This window comes from Astatotilapia calliptera, chromosome 3, assembly GCF_964374335.1.
Source record: "Astatotilapia calliptera chromosome 3, fAstCal68.1, whole genome shotgun sequence".
Taxonomy (NCBI): domain Eukaryota; kingdom Metazoa; phylum Chordata; class Actinopteri; order Cichliformes; family Cichlidae; genus Astatotilapia; species Astatotilapia calliptera.
The window spans coordinates 78,642,718-78,659,951 of record NC_137424.1 but is presented as its reverse complement, the minus strand read 5'-3'; the positions used below and the strand labels follow the sequence as shown (position 1 = coordinate 78,659,951).

The 17,234-nt window shown below is 41.5% G+C and overlaps 1 protein-coding gene and 2 long non-coding RNA genes across 3 annotated transcripts; 2 read left to right on the top strand and 1 right to left on the bottom strand.

Annotated features, from left to right (window-relative positions):
* Positions 1-4,641: 4,641 nt before the first annotated feature.
* Positions 4,642-9,694, top strand: LOC113016037 (butyrophilin-like protein 2). Its single transcript, XM_026158501.2, has 6 exons — positions 4,642-4,785; positions 5,673-6,023; positions 6,770-7,102; positions 7,181-7,273; positions 8,859-9,191; positions 9,294-9,694. Exons 1-6 carry the CDS (start codon positions 4,749-4,751, stop codon positions 9,629-9,631), a joined length of 1,485 nt encoding a protein of 494 aa, XP_026014286.2. The 5' UTR covers positions 4,642-4,748; the 3' UTR covers positions 9,632-9,694.
* LOC113016368 (uncharacterized) lies at positions 9,307-15,439 on the bottom strand. The gene is made up of 6 exons (XR_003271221.2): positions 15,360-15,439; positions 14,394-14,454; positions 14,234-14,282; positions 12,500-12,655; positions 12,202-12,296; positions 9,307-11,259 (listed from the first exon to the last, which is right to left on the bottom strand). It is a non-coding gene; the product is annotated as an uncharacterized LOC113016368 (long non-coding RNA).
* On the top strand, positions 14,775-16,538 carry LOC145425899 (uncharacterized). The gene is made up of 2 exons (XR_013906664.1): positions 14,775-15,929; positions 15,999-16,538. It is a non-coding gene; the product is annotated as an uncharacterized LOC145425899 (long non-coding RNA).
* The last annotated feature ends 696 nt before the right edge of the window (positions 16,539-17,234 follow it).

The following is a 17,234-nucleotide window of genomic DNA, read 5'->3' as shown; positions in this document are numbered from 1 at the left end:
CTAATTTGTTTCTTCTCAACATGATTTATTCTAAAAGAATGAATATCCTTAAAGAATATGTGGAAATTAAAAGACAAAAATATGTTTAGATGTAAAATTTAAATTAGTCATGCTGGATATATGAAGTAATTATATGCAAATTCAACAACCACCCTATTGCATTTTTTTCAGTGTATATTTGCTTCTTCACTGACCTCTTTTAACAGCACATGTGCATCTTCTAAATATAATATTATATTTTAAAGGGTCTTAGACCCCACCTATTTTATAGTGAACCACATTTTGTTGGAATATAAGAAGGAAGATTCACTGTTGGAAGACCCTTATGAAGAGAACATCGAGGGAACAGTTTACCCTGTCCGGGATAGGGTTACCGGGGCCGCGCCCTGGAGCCAGGCCGGGGGAGGGTGCCCGGGGAGGGTGCCCGAGGGCGAGCATCTGGTGGCCGGGCCTTAGTCCATGGGGCCCGGCTGGGCACAGCCAGAAGAGGAGACATGGGCCCATCCTCCCGCAGGCCCACCACCCGCAGGAGGCGCCATAGGGGTTGGGTGCATTGTGTGTCAGGCGGCGGCCAGGAGCGGAGGCCCTGGCGGACTGATCCCCGGCTACCAAGACTGGCAATAGGGACATGGAATGTCACCTCTCTGGTGGGGAAGGAGCCTGAGTTGGTGCGTGAGGTTGAGAAGTACCGGCTAGATATAGTCAGGCTCACCTCTACGCATGGCTTGGGCTCTGGAACCAGTCTCCTGGAGAGGGGCTGGACTCTGTCTCAGTCTGGAGTTGCCCCTGGTGAGAGGCGGCGGGCTGGGGTGGGTATTGTAATATCCCCTCGGCTTGCTGCCGGTACGTTGGGGTTTTTCCCGGTGGATGAGAGGGTTTGTTCCCTGCGCCTTAATGTCACTGAGGCAGTTAAACAACTCCTTGGTGGCAGAGCCCCTGGTGTTGATGAGGTCCGCCCCGAGTTCCTGAAGGCTCTGGACGTTGTAGGGCTGTCCTGGTTGACACGCCTCTGCAATCTTGCGTAGAGATCAGGGGCAGTACCCCTGGACTAGCAGACCGGGGTGGTGGTCCCCATCTTTAAGAAGGGGGACCGGAGGGTGTGTTCCAACTACAGGGGGATCACACTCCTCAGCCTCCCTGGGAAAGTCTATGCCAGGGTGCTGGAAAGGAGAGTTCGTCCGTTAGTCGAACCTCGGATACAGGAGGAACAATGCAGTTTTCATCCCGGTCGCGGAACACTGGACCAGCTCTTTATCCTCTTGAGGATACTTGAAGGTGCATGGGAGTTTGCCCAACCAGTCTACATGTGTTTTGTGGACTTGGAGAAGGCATTCGACCGTGTCCCTCGGGGTGTCCTGTGGGAGGTGTTGCAGGAATATGGGGTGTCTGGCCCATTGCTACAGGCCATTTGATCCCTATACAACCGTTGCAAGAGCTTGGTTCGCATTGCCGGCAATAAATCGGACTCGTTCCCGGTGGGTGATGGGCTCCGCCAGGGCTGCCCTTTGTCACCGATTCTGTTGATAATTTTTATGGACAGGATTTCTAGGCGCAGCCAAGTGGCGGAGGGCTTTCACTTCGGTGGCCTCAGAATCTCATCTCTGCTTTTCGCAGATGATGTGGTTCTGTTGGCTTCATCGGGTGGAGGCCTCCAGCTCGCACTGGAACGGTTCGCAGCCGAGTGTGAAGCAGCAGGAATGAGGATCAGCACCTCCAAATCTGAGGCCATGGTTCTCAGCCGGAAAAGGGTGGAGTGCCTACTGCGGGTCGGGGATGAGTTCCTGCCTCAAGTGGAGGAGTTCAAGTATCTCGGGGTCTTGTTCGCGAGTGATGGGAGAAGGGAGCCGGAGATCGACAGACGGAATGGTGCGGCGGCGGGAGTGATGCGGACGCTGCACTGGTCTGTCGTGGTGAAGAGGGAGCTGAGTGTAAAAGCGAAGCTTTCAATTTACCGGTCGATCTATGTCCCTACCCTCACCTATGGTCACGAGCTGTGGGTAGTGACCGAAAGAACGAGATCGCGGATACAAGCGGCGGAAATGAGCTTCCTCCGAAGGGTGGCTGACCTCTCCCTTAGAGATAGGGTGAGAAGTTCGGCCATCCGGGAGGGGCTCAAAGTAGAGCCGCTGCTCCTCCACATCGAAAGGAGCCAGCTGAGGTGGTTCGGGCATTTGACAAGGATGCCTCCTGGGCGCCTCCTGGGGTTGGTGTTCCGGGCATGTCCCACCGGGAGGAGGCCCTGGGGCAGACCCAGGACACCCTGGAGAGATTACATGTCTCGGCTGGCCTGGGAACGCCTTGGTGTTCCCCCGGATAAGCTGGAGGAGGTGGCTGGGGAGAGGGAGGTCTGGGCTTCTCTGCTTAGGCTGCTGCCCCCGCGACCTGGCCCCGGATAAAGCGGATGAAGATGGATGGATGGATCTTTTATAAACATTTTAAGCTTCTTCAGTTTTCTGTCTTAAGACATTTCTGTTTGGTGCATTTTTCTTTTTACATGCATTTATTATGTATAGACACACTATATATTTATGTTTTCTAATATATTGCTTTATTGGGCAGTTTGTGTTATATCATAATGTAAATATTCTAAGGAATTCATCATACACACTGACATCTTGTTTCTGATATATTTCACCCAGTTTTGATTTATTTAATCGTTTTAAAAGCATTTATTGTTTCCTCTGTCCTTACTCGTCTGTGATCTTTATTTCTGTACAAATTATTAATCTTGTAATTACCTTCACAGACTGTAAAAACTGGAAGATGGTCACTGATGTCACTACTGAGAAGTCCACTTAGTGCCTCATTTATAAACGTGTCTATGAGAGCTGCAGGATGTGATGTGGCTCTGCTACTTTTAGAGATCAGGTTCACACAGTATGTTGCTTTAATACCTGAAGATTAGGTTTCAACTGTTATACATTCAACACGTCATCAATCACTGTTTAGTTTAATTCATATTTTACAGTTGGTCATCCAAGTACTTCAAATTTTTCCCAGTTTCTAATGGTACAGTACTTTTTTTTGGCTATCAGTTGTTTAAAAGTCTTTAGATATGAGATTTTTTTTAGTTTTTAAGAATAAGGGCGATCTTGGCTCAAGAGTTGGCAGTTCGTCTTGTAATCGGAAGGTTGCCGGTTCGAGCCCCAGCTTGGACAGTTTCGGTCGTTGTGTCCTTGGGCAAGACACTTCGCCTACTGGTGTTGGCATTTACCAGCAATCCAAAATACATACATGTATTTATTAGAATTAAATATAAAGATTGTCAAGGGCAGCACGGTGGCACGGTGGTTAGCACTGTTGCCGCACAGTAAGAAGGTCCTGAGTTCAATTCCACCATCAGGCCGGGGTCTTTCTGTGTGGAGTTTGCATGTTCTCCCCGTGTTTGCGTGGGTTCTCTCCGGGTACTCCGGCTTCCTCCCACCGTCCAAAGACATGCAGCTTGTGGGGATAGGTTAATTGGATAATCCAAATTGCCACTAGGTGTGAATGTGAGTGTAAATGGTTGTCTGTCCCTATGTGTTAGCCCTGTGACAGACTGGTGACCTGTCCAGGGTGTACCCTGCCTTTCGCCCCATGACAGCTGGGATAGGCTCCAGCGACCCTGAAAAGGATAAGCGGAAGCGAATGGAAGATTGGATATAAAGATTTTTCTTTCTATTTTTTTGTTTACTTTTACAAAAGTAAAGAAGTAACAAACAAAGTTATGTCTTTGGAATATGACAAGTGAGTCAAACAGTGCTGCACATCCTCGCTGCAGGTGTGAAGAAGGAAACCTCACAAAACGATGTAAATGTATGAAAATGTTTTGACAAAGCTTAAAATCCTACTGTCGGTTTTGTAAAATTTTAAGTTTAATTTCTACATTTAAATTCTAAATGACAGCAGAAAATTAATTCCTCAGGGCAGCAAACACATGTTACTAGAAGGAGTAACGCTTCTGTTAAAGAAAATGTTCTAAAACACTTCTTCAGTAAAGACTCAGAGAGGAGAAACACACAGAACTTCTTGCTAGCAAGGGCAGTCTCAGAGACTCGCGCTAAGAAACTGCCCCCGGTCTTTATTTATACTTCAGTGAGCGTTAGTGTTCGTGTTAGTGTTCTTTACATTGGAATGTGGAGGTGTACGTGTGTGTGTGTGTGTGTTGCTGATTAAAGGGTCATATAACATGAAAGCACAAAAGGAAACATCCTTGGTCACAAAGAGGGTAGTCTCCCCCACCCTAGATGGTTCACCCTAGATAACACAGTGAAGAAGACCAGCGGTTCATCTAGGCAAAAAGGCACTTAGACTAAAACAGACATAGCTATGTTAAAACAATAAAACAATAAAACAAGGTGCAACCTCTCATGCTCCCAGGATGTGGGGGTGCATTCCTGGAGTGCACACCAAGCCTGCAGCCTGTTAGAGATCACACATCCTGTCACTACACAATTAATTATATGCCTCTAAGCATACATGGTTAAATATTTCCTAATACAAATAACTACATGCAGTATTCTATCATATGCAAACTTATATCACTAAAAGATTATACTGACTACTAAATACAATTTTCCATTGACAGCTTCTAATAACATGTTGTTTCTACTCTGAGTTTAATTGTGAAAGTAAAAAAAAGAACAAAAAAGAGTTTTATTTTGAAGAATCTGCAGGAAATTATCAGTGTTCCTCTGTCTAACTTAAGAGGACCAAACTTTTAGTGCAGCAGCAGCTGCGTGTTGTTGTTATCAGGACTTTAACTGGAGATGAAGATGTTGCTGCCACTCCTGCTCCTCGTACTCGGTAAGAGCGCTCTTTGAATGCAAACACAACGACACAGCTGTTTGTGCTTTTAGACAACATAAAGTCTAACATGAGTTTACTGAATATAAACTGACTCTACTTGACTTTATTCCTTATAACCCCCTCTGGGACTTCATGCAGGGCGCTCACAGGGTTACAGCTGAGTTCATATCTGTTTAAGACGAACTATCTGTGTGTTCCAGACGTCTCTGTTTCTTACTGATAGAACCACAAACCTGCCAGAGAGTAGTGACGTTTGACAAGATTAACGACTATGGCAAAAACAGAAGATGAAAAAGTGTCCAATGATACAGATGAAAATTGGTTGTGTCGCCAGTTGTGTGTAACATTGTCAGTGGTGACACTTTTATGTGTTGTAACACTGGGATGTCTATTTGCTAATAAACTGTTTTGTGTGTGTGTGTGTGTGTGTGTGTGTGTGTGTGTGTGTGTGTGTGTGTGTGTGTGTGTGTGTGTGTGAGTGACTGTGTTTCTGCCTCATTTGATGTTGTTGCATGGTGAGGTTATTTGTTAAAAATGAATGGACTGCGGTGTCGTTGTTAGCCCTGCAGGGCTCAGATCTGCTTGTATCTGTGTTCATTTTCAACCAAATGTAGATATAAATAAGAGATGGTTTCCTCCTTTCACCTCAGTGTTGTTCAGTCATCCATCAGTTTTCTTTAACATCTTTGATGTCCTTTCAGTGTTTGTTGGAGAGGAAGAATCCACGTTTGAATACTTTTCATAAAACAAGGCTGAGAGTGACGTTACATATTCTGCAACTTTCTGAAACCACTTTATATTCGACTTTATATCAACCCAAGGAAAAAATCCACTGCATACACATAATAAGTGTTTTTGTTGTGTGTGCTTGTGTCTCTTTCCAGTTTCCCAGCATGCCCTGGCTCCGGTAGTGGAGGTGTATGAGGGGGAAAAATCTGTCCTGTTGCCTTGCGAGTACTCAGGTTTTATACCTGAGGAAAACCCCACAGTGCTGTGGACTCGCAATGATCTCGACCCCAAATCTGTCCATGTGAGACGAGAGGAAACAAATGATGTAACAGGACAAAACCAGCTTTACAGCGGGCGCACATCAATGAGGCCTGATGCTCTGGACAGTTCAGACTTCAGCCTCACTCTGAGAAACCCTCAAATGACTGATAGTGGCAACTACACCTGCTCCATCGGAAATGAAAGGGCAGAACTGAAACTGACCGACGTACAGCTGCATGTCAAAGGTAAGAAACCCAAACAAAAAAAAGAAAAACCACACCTTCTATAATCACAAGTCAAAGATCACATGTCAAACTAAAGGTTGATAGAAAAGGAATTTCTTTTGTTGAAAACTGGAAAATGGCATTAATATTTTCCAGATGTAACCAGTCTGCAAACATCAAAATCTCACAGCTAGATTTTTTGGTGTTTCTACTAAATCTGGATGATTTGATTCAGAAGGTTTTCCATCCTGTATACGCAAGAAAACCTGCAGCTCACAGGCCTAATAGAGACCGATGTACAACATGTAACAGAGGATGTCATTTTAAGAAGATAAACTTGACAAGAATCCACTTCCAATCAAGTAGCTTTCATTTATTCATTTACTGAACAGGAAGCAGGGTTATGCATTCATAATGTGAGTGTGGAGGTAGTGTGGTAAGGGGGTGTTATACAAGTGCCAACATGAGAAATTAGTGACGCTCCCTTAATGGCCTCAAGCTGCCACTTGTGGCACGTCTGGAGGAAAGGCAGATCATTTTGAATGTTGTGGATCCAAAACTTGGCACCGCCTCCATCTATGATGGCCCAGGAGCTCCGTTTTAGTGTCCAGTTTAGTTACCATTTTAAACAAAAAGAGAGAGAATCATGATATTTATATATTATTAATATGTATTTTTACTGGTAGCAGAGATCAGAGCACATCAATTCTCTCTTTACCATGAGCATGGCTGCTGCTGCTTCTGATATTATGGTTCATTTTCCTCAGATCAGCAGGTGGAGGTGAAGGTGGAGGAAGGGTCAGACTCTGTCATCCTGCCCTGCAAAACAAAACCTAACATACCCGAGGCCACCAGAGTGGAGTGGACTCGCTCTGACCTCGGACTCATGGTGGTTCGTGAGTATTCAAACCAAAGTGGCCAACTTATGACTCAGGATGAAGTTTATAGAGACCAAACAAAGATGAATGAAGATCCACTGAGAACTGGAGACCTCAGTCTGACCCTGAAACACCCCACAGAGAGAGACAGTGGAGGATACATCTGCACCATCTACAGGGACAAAGACATCCTCAGATGGAAAGTAATGCTGCAGGTCAACAGTAAGTGCTGTACTTACAGGTCAGAGGTCAATGTTGTGGACACAGGTCAGAAAACTTTTCGTTTTCTTTTCATCACAGAACCATTTCCATCCTGGGCCAAAGCTCTCCTGGTTCTTCTTCTAGTAGTTTCTGGAGGTCTTCTATTTTATTTCCGGCACTATTTCATGTCAGGTGAGTGTCTCCTACTACACTACCCATAATGCCGATGGTCAGCAGGTGTCCTCTGGTGGCTCCTTGACTGTGGCTCACACAAACTTGTTCCAGAAGCTGAAAGAGTTGAGAGTTACAAACAGCTGATACAGAGAGCTGAAGAGAAACTTCCAGGTTTGTTCCAGAAGTCAGAAAACCTCCTTCAGACTCAGTCATTGATCAGTGAAACAGCTCCACAACATGACTTTACTAAACAGTGTGTGTGCTTCACTGCATTGATCCGACATAGAGGCTGCATGTGGACAAGCTGTTCTTCTTCTGTGGTGGTAAACAGCAGCTGACATGGAAACATGTGCTGACAGTAAATGTTGCAGCAGCTTCAGTAAATGTTCCTCCTTGAGTTGTGCTCAGTCATGTGGTGGAGAGCTTCAGATGTTCAGACACATGAGATCTTCATGGTTTCTGTGCTGATGTGTGTGAGACATGGCCGACTGTGGAGGCTCAGTCTGTCTGTGCTTCTGCTCTTCATCCAACACGTCTGCAGCATTAGTAAGGTAGTAAGTGCTTAATTAATCATTTATAAAGTAATACTCATCCTTAGTGTTTAGTTTATAAATAGATAGATATAAATTGATATCAATATAAATATAGAATCTTGATTAATAAGTCTGTTTTATACGTCTGATGAACAAAGTATTTAAAAGCACATTTGTTTGCTTTAATACATGTTTTGTTAATACTTGTTTCATATTTCATATCATGGTTAATTCAGGCAGTTAACAGTTAATGTCTTTTGTTCTAGATGATCTAAAGTGAGAACTACTTTGGCTTTATAAAGAATTGCTTAATGAAAATGAAAGTGTTTCAAGACTCCAACAAGTCTTTACAACAGAAAAGCACAAAGACAAACAGAACATCCAAATATTAACTGCCAGGTGCAAACATCACCCACCTGAGGTTCACAGAATATTCAGCTTGTGCGAGTGGATTAAACTAAGAAGATCAGCTGAGCAGTTGGAGCCTCAGGACAGCTTAACTTAAATATACTGAAGCCTCTTCATTTAAAATAAACACAGTTTTCACAAATCCATAGTGTTTATTTGACATAACTTCACAAACACCACCAACAGATACCATGTATCCATCGTGTTAAACTCATAATGCAGGGAAATGTCTCTGGGAGGTTTCAGAGTTTGGGATTTATTTAGTTTAGTCCTGAGGTTCAGCTGTCCTCTGGTTTGTGCTCTGTTAGCTTTAGTCAGACATGTCAACATCCAGCCTGCTTCAGTTCCAAAGCGCTGCTGAATTAAAAGAAATCGTGCTTTCACACAGGGGAACTCAGCTGAAATGAAGGAAGTAGTACATAGTGTCCTCTTCATACACGATGACAACTCTGAGCAGCTTCTTGGGGTCGAGGTGATCAAGAGGAGAGATGGTTCTCCATCATCAAGGAGAATCCCAAATCAATGTGCATTTCCATGATATCTTAAAACCCCATCCTGTAAACAGGGATGTTACTGTTCCTCCTGCTCTGATGTGCTTCTGTCCTTCAGCTTTATCTAAACCTCTGAAAACCTGCTGCTGTCTGTATTTGTTGTTCTTTCAGTTATTCCAGTGAAGGTGAAGGTGGAGGATGGGGAAACATCTGTCACGCTGCCCTTCAAAACCACAAAACACCTGTCAGGGGAAATTCAAGTGATATGGGAACGTTACGAGCCGTTCCAGAAGGCTCACGTGTTTACGAACGGCCAAAACCAATATGAAGAACAGCACGAGGTTTACGAAGGCCGAACTGTGATGAATGACAAACCGCTGGAAACTGGAGACCTCAGTCTGACCCTGAAATACCCCACAGATGCTGACAGTGGAGAGTACAAGTGTTTGGTCTGGAGGAAGGGAACCTTCATCAGAAAGAAAACTGTGCTGCTCAAAGTCAAAGGTTGGTTTGTCTGTAGAAGTAGAAGAAGCTCTGATTTTGGTGCCAAAATAAATCTATGAAGTTATGAATTCACAGCTCATGTTGTGTTTGTTGTCTTCTTAGTCTGTCAGGTGCAGTTTAAGGTGGGGGCGGAGTCTGTCCGGCTGCCCTTCATAACCACAGAAAACCTGCCTGAAGATACTAAAGTGGAGTGGAAACGCAAAGAGCCTGAACCATCACTGAATGTCAGCGTGTATAAGAACGGCTCTGACCAGCATGAAGAACAGCACGAGGTTTACAGAGACCGAACGAAGATGAATGAAGACCTGCTGAAAACTGGAGACCTCAGTCTGACCCTGAAACAGCCCACAGTTGCTGACAGTGGAGAGTACAAGTGTTTGGTCTGGAGGAACGGAAACTTAATCAGAAAGAAAACTGTGCTGCTCAGAGTCAAAGGTTGATTTATCTGTAGAAGTAGAAGAAGCTCTGATTTTGGTGCCAAAATAAATCTATGAAGTTATGAATTCACAGCTCATGTTGTGTTTGTTGTCCTCTCAGTCTCTCACACTCAAAAAAATCTGTTGTTGGATGAACACAATTTAATCATGGCACCCTTTTTGCACACAATTTAACCAAGTACAATAAACCCTTTTCGATCATGTCAAACCAACACATTTAGCATTTGGTGGTTTAATGTAATCAGATTACGTTGGATCAACATACTATACTTACATTGATTTGAAGTGATTTATTTAAGTATGTAGAGTGAAATTTGTTTTAATTCATTCTACACAATTTAAAAAGTTTAGGAAAACAGAATTAAATCTTGTTGTTTCAACAACTACTTTGTTAATCAAGGCAATGATTTCACTCATTTCAACCAAATTATTTCAATTAGATTTGTTTACATTTGTTACACATTTAGAAACCCACTACTTTACAAAAAAAGTCACAATCAGATTATGATAACATTATCTTTATTAACTGGATTTAGTGGACAATATAAAAGCTTACCATTTTTGTACACCTGCAAGCATTATGCCACTTCAAAAGGTAAAATGTTAGAATACTTATTTACATAGGTAATATGTTGGAACCAAAGCTTCCACAACTAAAAACAGATGCAAAATTTGCTCAATATATCGACTGCATTTTAAAAAATTAAACTAAAAGATAAAAATACATCTCCCACTTGGCAAGTTAAAACATGTGACAAAATCGAATTGTGTGAATTTGGAAAAATAAAATAAAATAATTAGAAATATTTTGGGGGCAATACAACAACAACAAAAAATTCCATAGGTGATGAAAATCTATATTTGTTTGGTGTATCTCATTGAAATAATTATTAGTTTGACCAATTTTTATATTTCTGTATTTATTTTTTTAATTTTGGTTGCAGTCCTCCACAGCTAGCAATATAGTTTTGCTGTGTTTTAAAACATGCTAGCAAGCAAAATGGAAACAATAATACAGTGAACTTAACAGGTGGCAGTGGTCTTAAACTTTACAGGACCTTGATACATAAACACAACATAGTACTTCTGTCAGTACTTCTGATCCATTTTGAGCCATCTATATAAGGACAAACAAAAATCATCTGCAGTGCTGTATAAAAGGTGAATTGCCCAACAGAGAGAATCCAAAAACTTAAAAAAAAATGTTTTAAATGAAAGAAAAAAAATATAAACAACTCAAATATTAACATTATATATTGGAAATCACCATTGCACCAATGAACCATTCAAGACCTATCAGTCATTTTCAAGTGCTCTCACCCCATAAGCTTGTTTTTCAGAAACTGTACCTTTGAAGACAGCTTTTGTCCATCAAGATTTAAAAGTATCTTCTGGAGGACTTCAAAGGTGCATTTAAGTTCTGGTGGGTAGCTCAGGTTCAAACGGTATATGAGTCCAAACAACAGAGCACATGCTTGTGCAATGTTACCCAAATCAGTGTTAGCCTCCACACCCTCAATCACGACACCAACGTCCTCTGGGTCATCTTCAGGTTCAGCACCCTCCTTCTGGATGACGTACACCCCCATCACAGTTTGCTCCATGCAGCTTTTTGCCTCGCTGTCCGTATCCTACATGAAAAAGTATAAGACAACAAAGTAAAATTTAAGAGATTGTTTAAACAACTGTTTCTATGCTGTTCATAAAATCCAAGTAGTCAAAGTAATAAACAGAAAATTACACCACTAAAGTAGTTGTTAGTAATTACTCCAATACATAAATTATAAAATACACCTCTCATGTCAAAAGAGGTGGCATAATTGACCTCTCACCGGCCCCTCCCCCGAAAGGGCCATTGTCCAATTACACATTATAGCAACCGTTACTGTGTCTGACAAACATTAACCTCAAGCAAGATGGAGAAGCGGTGTGCCCACCGATACGCCGAGAGATTGTGTCTGGAGGAGTTGTGTTCTTTCCATTCACAAAGTCAAAAACAACGTGAATGGATTAAACAGTGTGTATGGCCCCATTCCCAGGTAAATGTACCGAACATTATGAAGCATGTCTGCTCGCACATTCGGGTACCCATTGGTGCGCAGAGGAAACCATTTGTTTGTCGGACGTAGCAAGAGTAACTTAGGGGGACAGGACTCGAGAAAAGGCTAACTCAGCTGCTAAAATAAAACAGGTATAGAAGTGTTAGTACTAAACAGCTCAAAGTTCATAGACATTTCTATTTACAAATACTGATGACCATAACAATGAAAAAACAACAGGACTTGTTTTAATCCAAGTACAGATTCAAAAGCAATATAGTCTTGATGCATGTTAAATGCATTGTATGTTTGTGTATCAAGTTTAAGTAGGCATAAATTTCTTTCCTTCCAATACCAAATTCCAGAAATTCTTTATTGCAACGCTTAATACTGTTTGGTATTCAAGACATCCTTTCCCCAATACCAGGTGTCTTGTTGCTAATCTCAAAATTTTAATTTTAATGATTTGCATTTGAGGCAACGTCACAATTTGTATGAGAATGTTACAGACAACATGCTGTCACAATGGCTCACCAAGTCCTCCTTTATTAACTTCTATTAACGTCTTCGTTTAGGTGGATGCACAAAGACTTCAAGATGCATGCTCGTCTGGTATGGATGTTGTCATGCTGGAGAGGAGGAGGAGATAATATGAGCCAAAACCAGTCTGTTTTTCTTAAAGCTAGGGTAATCAGTTAACTTGCATAATTATTCTTTAGGTTAGAACCTGGCATGTACCACTTGTTAAGCCGAAACAAAATTGACAACTTCATCTCCAAATAAAAGTTATTTTTGCTGCCTATGACAAAGTCTACTCAATCCTAATACAAACCTTGGAGATGGCAAGCATGAGACCTCTTATTTTCTTTCCACGTGTCCCTCCTTTGGTCAGAAAGATTTCCATTAAGCGTGGCGCGTATTGGTCAAGCTCGGCAAAGAAAGTAGATAGCAGAGGCTTTGTGGTGATTCGCAGAAACTCCTTCTCAATCTGCAATAGAGAACAAATACATTGATTAAAAACGCAACTGTATATTTCACTCACTTCACATCTAAGCTGACTAAAGCTGCTTTTAGAAGACCATGCAGACATCAGTGCTGTCTGTGTAGGACATGAATCAGTCTGTGTCAGATACTGAATTTGAAATTTCCACTAAAGTCACAAGTAAGAGGCAAGTGGAACCAAGATCTAGGCCATTTGCTTTTTGAAGTTTGCAAAGACTGCTAAATTGCACCAGTGGTAGTTCACTCTTTGCAACACAGTATGCTGTTCTAAACAGATTTTTCAGGTTTATTTTTAGTATATTATTTGCAATTGGTGTTTGTTCTGGGAAAGATATTGCAGACTGAGCAATAATCCATTTCTAATGGGGGCCTTTCTTAAAATGACTGGTCCCAGTAACAAAGGCGCTTGTCGACTCAGAAATCGAGGGAAAACCAACAACACACCCGGCAGAACATTATGTTATTTACACGGGTGCACATAAGTGGTCCGCATGTGCGCATTCGCTGTCAAAATAAAAGACGCGCAACAGATAAGAAGTTGCAACGCACGTTTGCATCCATATAAAAGGCACTGTTTTTGTCCGCTAGAGTGGGATTTTCACGGCACATTCTGCACCACATCTGTGTGTTCATCATTTGTTTGAAGCCAGCTCACCTCCTGCAACCACTTTTGCGAGAATACGCGCTTCTTTTGTGGTTCGGACTCCTTCTGACATTTCTTTGGAGGTGGAGGAAAACCAAAGTAATTGCTTAAAGGAGCTTCTTCGACATATTTAAGAGTTCTAAATAAATATGTCCTCCTCCAGAAAATCTTATGTATGCAAACACGCGTTGCAACTTCTTATCTTGTGCGCGTTTTTTATTTTGACAGCAAATACGCACTTGCGGACCACTTATGTGCAGCCCCGGTTATATAGCTCGTCATGTTGCAGCCACAGAAATTCTTTTGTCCATGAAACCATAAAGCTGCACTTTCTTTTTGCCTTATAGTCTGATTTGTCATAACTTTTCCGTTTTGTGGTAAGCTTTTCTTTGGCTGTCACTTCTTCACCCTGACCTGTCTTATTTGGCTAAGCAGAACTACAATTAATATCCTGCTGCTTTTACACACGCACTCACATAACACTCAGCGATTGTCTGCGCGATCAACCTCTCACATGTTTAAGCTGTGGGAGATTTCACTTGTCATGTTTGCATAGTAAGCTAACGATTGATAAGACGATGTCAGAGGAATTGGTGCACAAATTATCATCACTCACAGATCAGTGCTGTCGCTCTCTATACACAGGTCGCGCGATTGCAAAGTGAAAGCAAAAAACAAGCGCAAATTCAAACGCGATTTCAATATGTCACATATTGACAGTGGCTCACCGATGCCAATGACATAATTACCCAGCTACATTTCCGAAAGAATGCAGAAGCATTGACATATATTTTTCCTTCTTATGACAGCCCGACGGGCAGGGCAGAGATAGATTTTGGTAGCCCGACTGGAAAAATCGCTAGCCCTGGGACGTCGGGCTAGCCATTTTGCGAGCCCTGTACAGTGTTTCAATAACTGTACCTACTACTCTCCCTGATGGAACAACGCTTGCACTGCCACATACAAGTCACTGAAAGAAAAAAAGAAAAGCAGTTTTAAGGATAGTTTTATTGGCACCTTTTTTTCACTTTGATTAAATCATAAAACTATCATAAAAAATATATGATGGTAAAAGGCTTACCATGTATTAAAGAGGAGGCACAAACAATCAGAAAAAGGGGTCAGCTTTCTTTGTGGTGTTACTATGGTAAAGAAAACAGAAAAAATTATTTTATAAAAATTCCACAGTGGATTTTTTTTTACTTTGTTGCAAATGTATATAAAAAAATACAAATACATATAAATACCTCTTGCAATAAAAAATTCACAGATAAATATCCAATCTGTTGCCAAATGTAATAGCAGTGTTTCACACTATGCAATAAAGATGCTGGTAGTTGCGGTATAGGTCCGACAGGCAATTTTCATAACTATCTGCCATTGCCTTTTCCTCTGACCTCGTGTTTATGCTCTTTTTCCCATGCACTAGCATCAAGTCAATTCGAAGGATGCAGCCCGTGAATTTGGACACAGCTAATATTTAGCAAATCGCGCATGCTAGTTTAACTTGCATTACTGTGAGAGGCCGAATGCTTAAAATAAAAGGAGAGAGAAAGAAAGAAAGAAAGAAAAAATGCAAATGATAATAAAAAAAGTGAACAAAGACCATGTCTTGCAATAACCGTCATTTAAAACCAAAGTGAATGCTAACAGAGCTAGGTAGAAGTTCAATGAGACAACCATACTAGCTTTAGCTAACTTCATTTACTTTGAAAGTGAATTAGAAACGTGTTAAATATTGAATTAAACATATCAATAACCGCTAAAAACACTATAAGACTAACTGCAAAAACGGGTAAAAAAAAAAAAAAAAAGAAAAACAATGAAGTGGAAATGCTAATAATAGTATAAATATACCCAGAGCGGATTATAAATCAGGTATTAGACGGTACCGATTGGCACCGTCTAATACCAGATTTTCACTGTATTTGCTCCACTCCCGCTGTCTAATGACAACTTACACATTTGGAATTAAAAACATTGTTAAACAATTAATGGACAAAACAACTTCGTTTGACTAAGATATTTTGAGTTATTTATTACTTACCTGTATTGTGGAAGATTCCGCAGAGGGAAATGGCAGTCCACTGAACACATATAACTTCTCCGCGTTCCCGCCTCTTCACTTTTGGGAAGTTTGAGCATGCGCACTAGGCATCGGTTTTAGAGTTGTTGATTTAAAATAATTACATTTAATTGAACTGAAGAATGCAAATCTAGTTCATTAAACTTTTTGTTATTTTATGTTAAACCAACAACTGATAATGATTTAAAAACCTAAACTCAATATGTTCATGTTAAATAGACAAATGTCTATTGAATTAATCAAACAACTGCCTTAGTTGACTTTTTTGAGTGCAGGTGCAGTTCTTGATGCGGGTGGAGTCTGTCCATGTCCAGCTGCCCTTCATAACCACACAAAACCTGCCTGAAGATGCTGAGGTGAGGTGGATACGTGAAGAATCAGGTCCATCAGTGATGGTCCACGTGTATAAGAAACCCTCAGACCAGCCTGAAGAAGAGGACCAGGTTTACAAAGACCAAACAGAGATGAAAGAAGACCCTCTGAAAACTGGAGAGACAGTGGGAGGAAGGGAAACTTCATCAGACAAAAATGGTAGGTTTGTTTATTTGTTGTTTATTGGCTTGTGCTATTGTGTCTGACTGTCTTGTGTCTCCTCTGCAGGGAGAGTTCAGGTCCAGGATCAAACGGGACATCAGGAACAGAAGCAGCTCCATTGATCCGACTCCTCTGATGGCTGATCAATCAGTTTGATCTGTGTGTGACCAGTGCTGTGAGTCAAACAGCATGATCACAGGACCATAGTAATGCTTTTTGTTCTCATTTAATTTGCCTTTTTTTAAATTGTAAATTTGGTTTTAATGTAAAATATTATAATAATTATTATTCTATGAGTTCAACCTCCGTCACTCTGACCTTTGAACTTTTACTGCATTTTGTGGTTTGGCTGTTTCAGCGTTGTAACACAGAAACGCAGATTCTATTTTAAGTCCAGTTTCCTGTTGTTGGTGTTCAGATGTGGTGCAGCCCCCTCCACCCATCCTGTTTCCTTATCAGGACCCCCCTCCCCCCTTCACTTTAGTGCTCCAGTCAAAACTGATCGGTCAGTTTTAACAGCTCTTAAATTAGCATAACAAACATTTTTCACCACCAAATACAGTTCAGTGGGTCGTCAGTGGGTCGTTCAGGCAATGGGGGGGGGGGGGGGGGGGGGGGCATTTCCTATGGTTTGACCAGGAACACCGCAGATGTAACATGGTTGATTAAAACACTCAAAATTCAGTGAAAGAGGTGCTCATCACTTTTATATGTTCAAGTGCATAGTGGGGAGGATGTCATAAGGCCTCGAGCCAATCGGATGGAAAACACAATATTTATGAGTGTTTTAAGTTGTAAATTGGATTCGACCTGAACATGACAGGAAGGTTACTCATCTTTCTTCTCTGGACTGTTGGATAGAGTCATGTGACCTGCACAGGGACTACACATGGAAATGAGCAGCAGAGCTCAAATCTGTCAGCTTTCCATCTGCTTTTTTAGATCGGTTATTATCTGTTAACACACAAAATAAAAACAGCTGGCTGACCTTTAATCTAATCCTTGTTGTTCTTCTTCTGTGGTGTTTGTGATGGAGCAGGTGGTCCTGATGTGTTAGATGAAGCCAGGGTTCCTGCTGCTTCAGCAAAGTTTCAGTTTTGTAACAATTTAACAACAGCAAAATACACAAGATTCAAAACTGGTGATGCAAAGAGCTGAATTTCTTTTATTTAACATGTAAAATTTTAGAAAGCTGAATTTAAGCTTGCTTACTTAGGAAGAAATAAACTGAAATAGTCCACAAATTAGTCTCTACTGTTTATGATAATTATATTTTAATGAGAGATACAGAACATCACATAA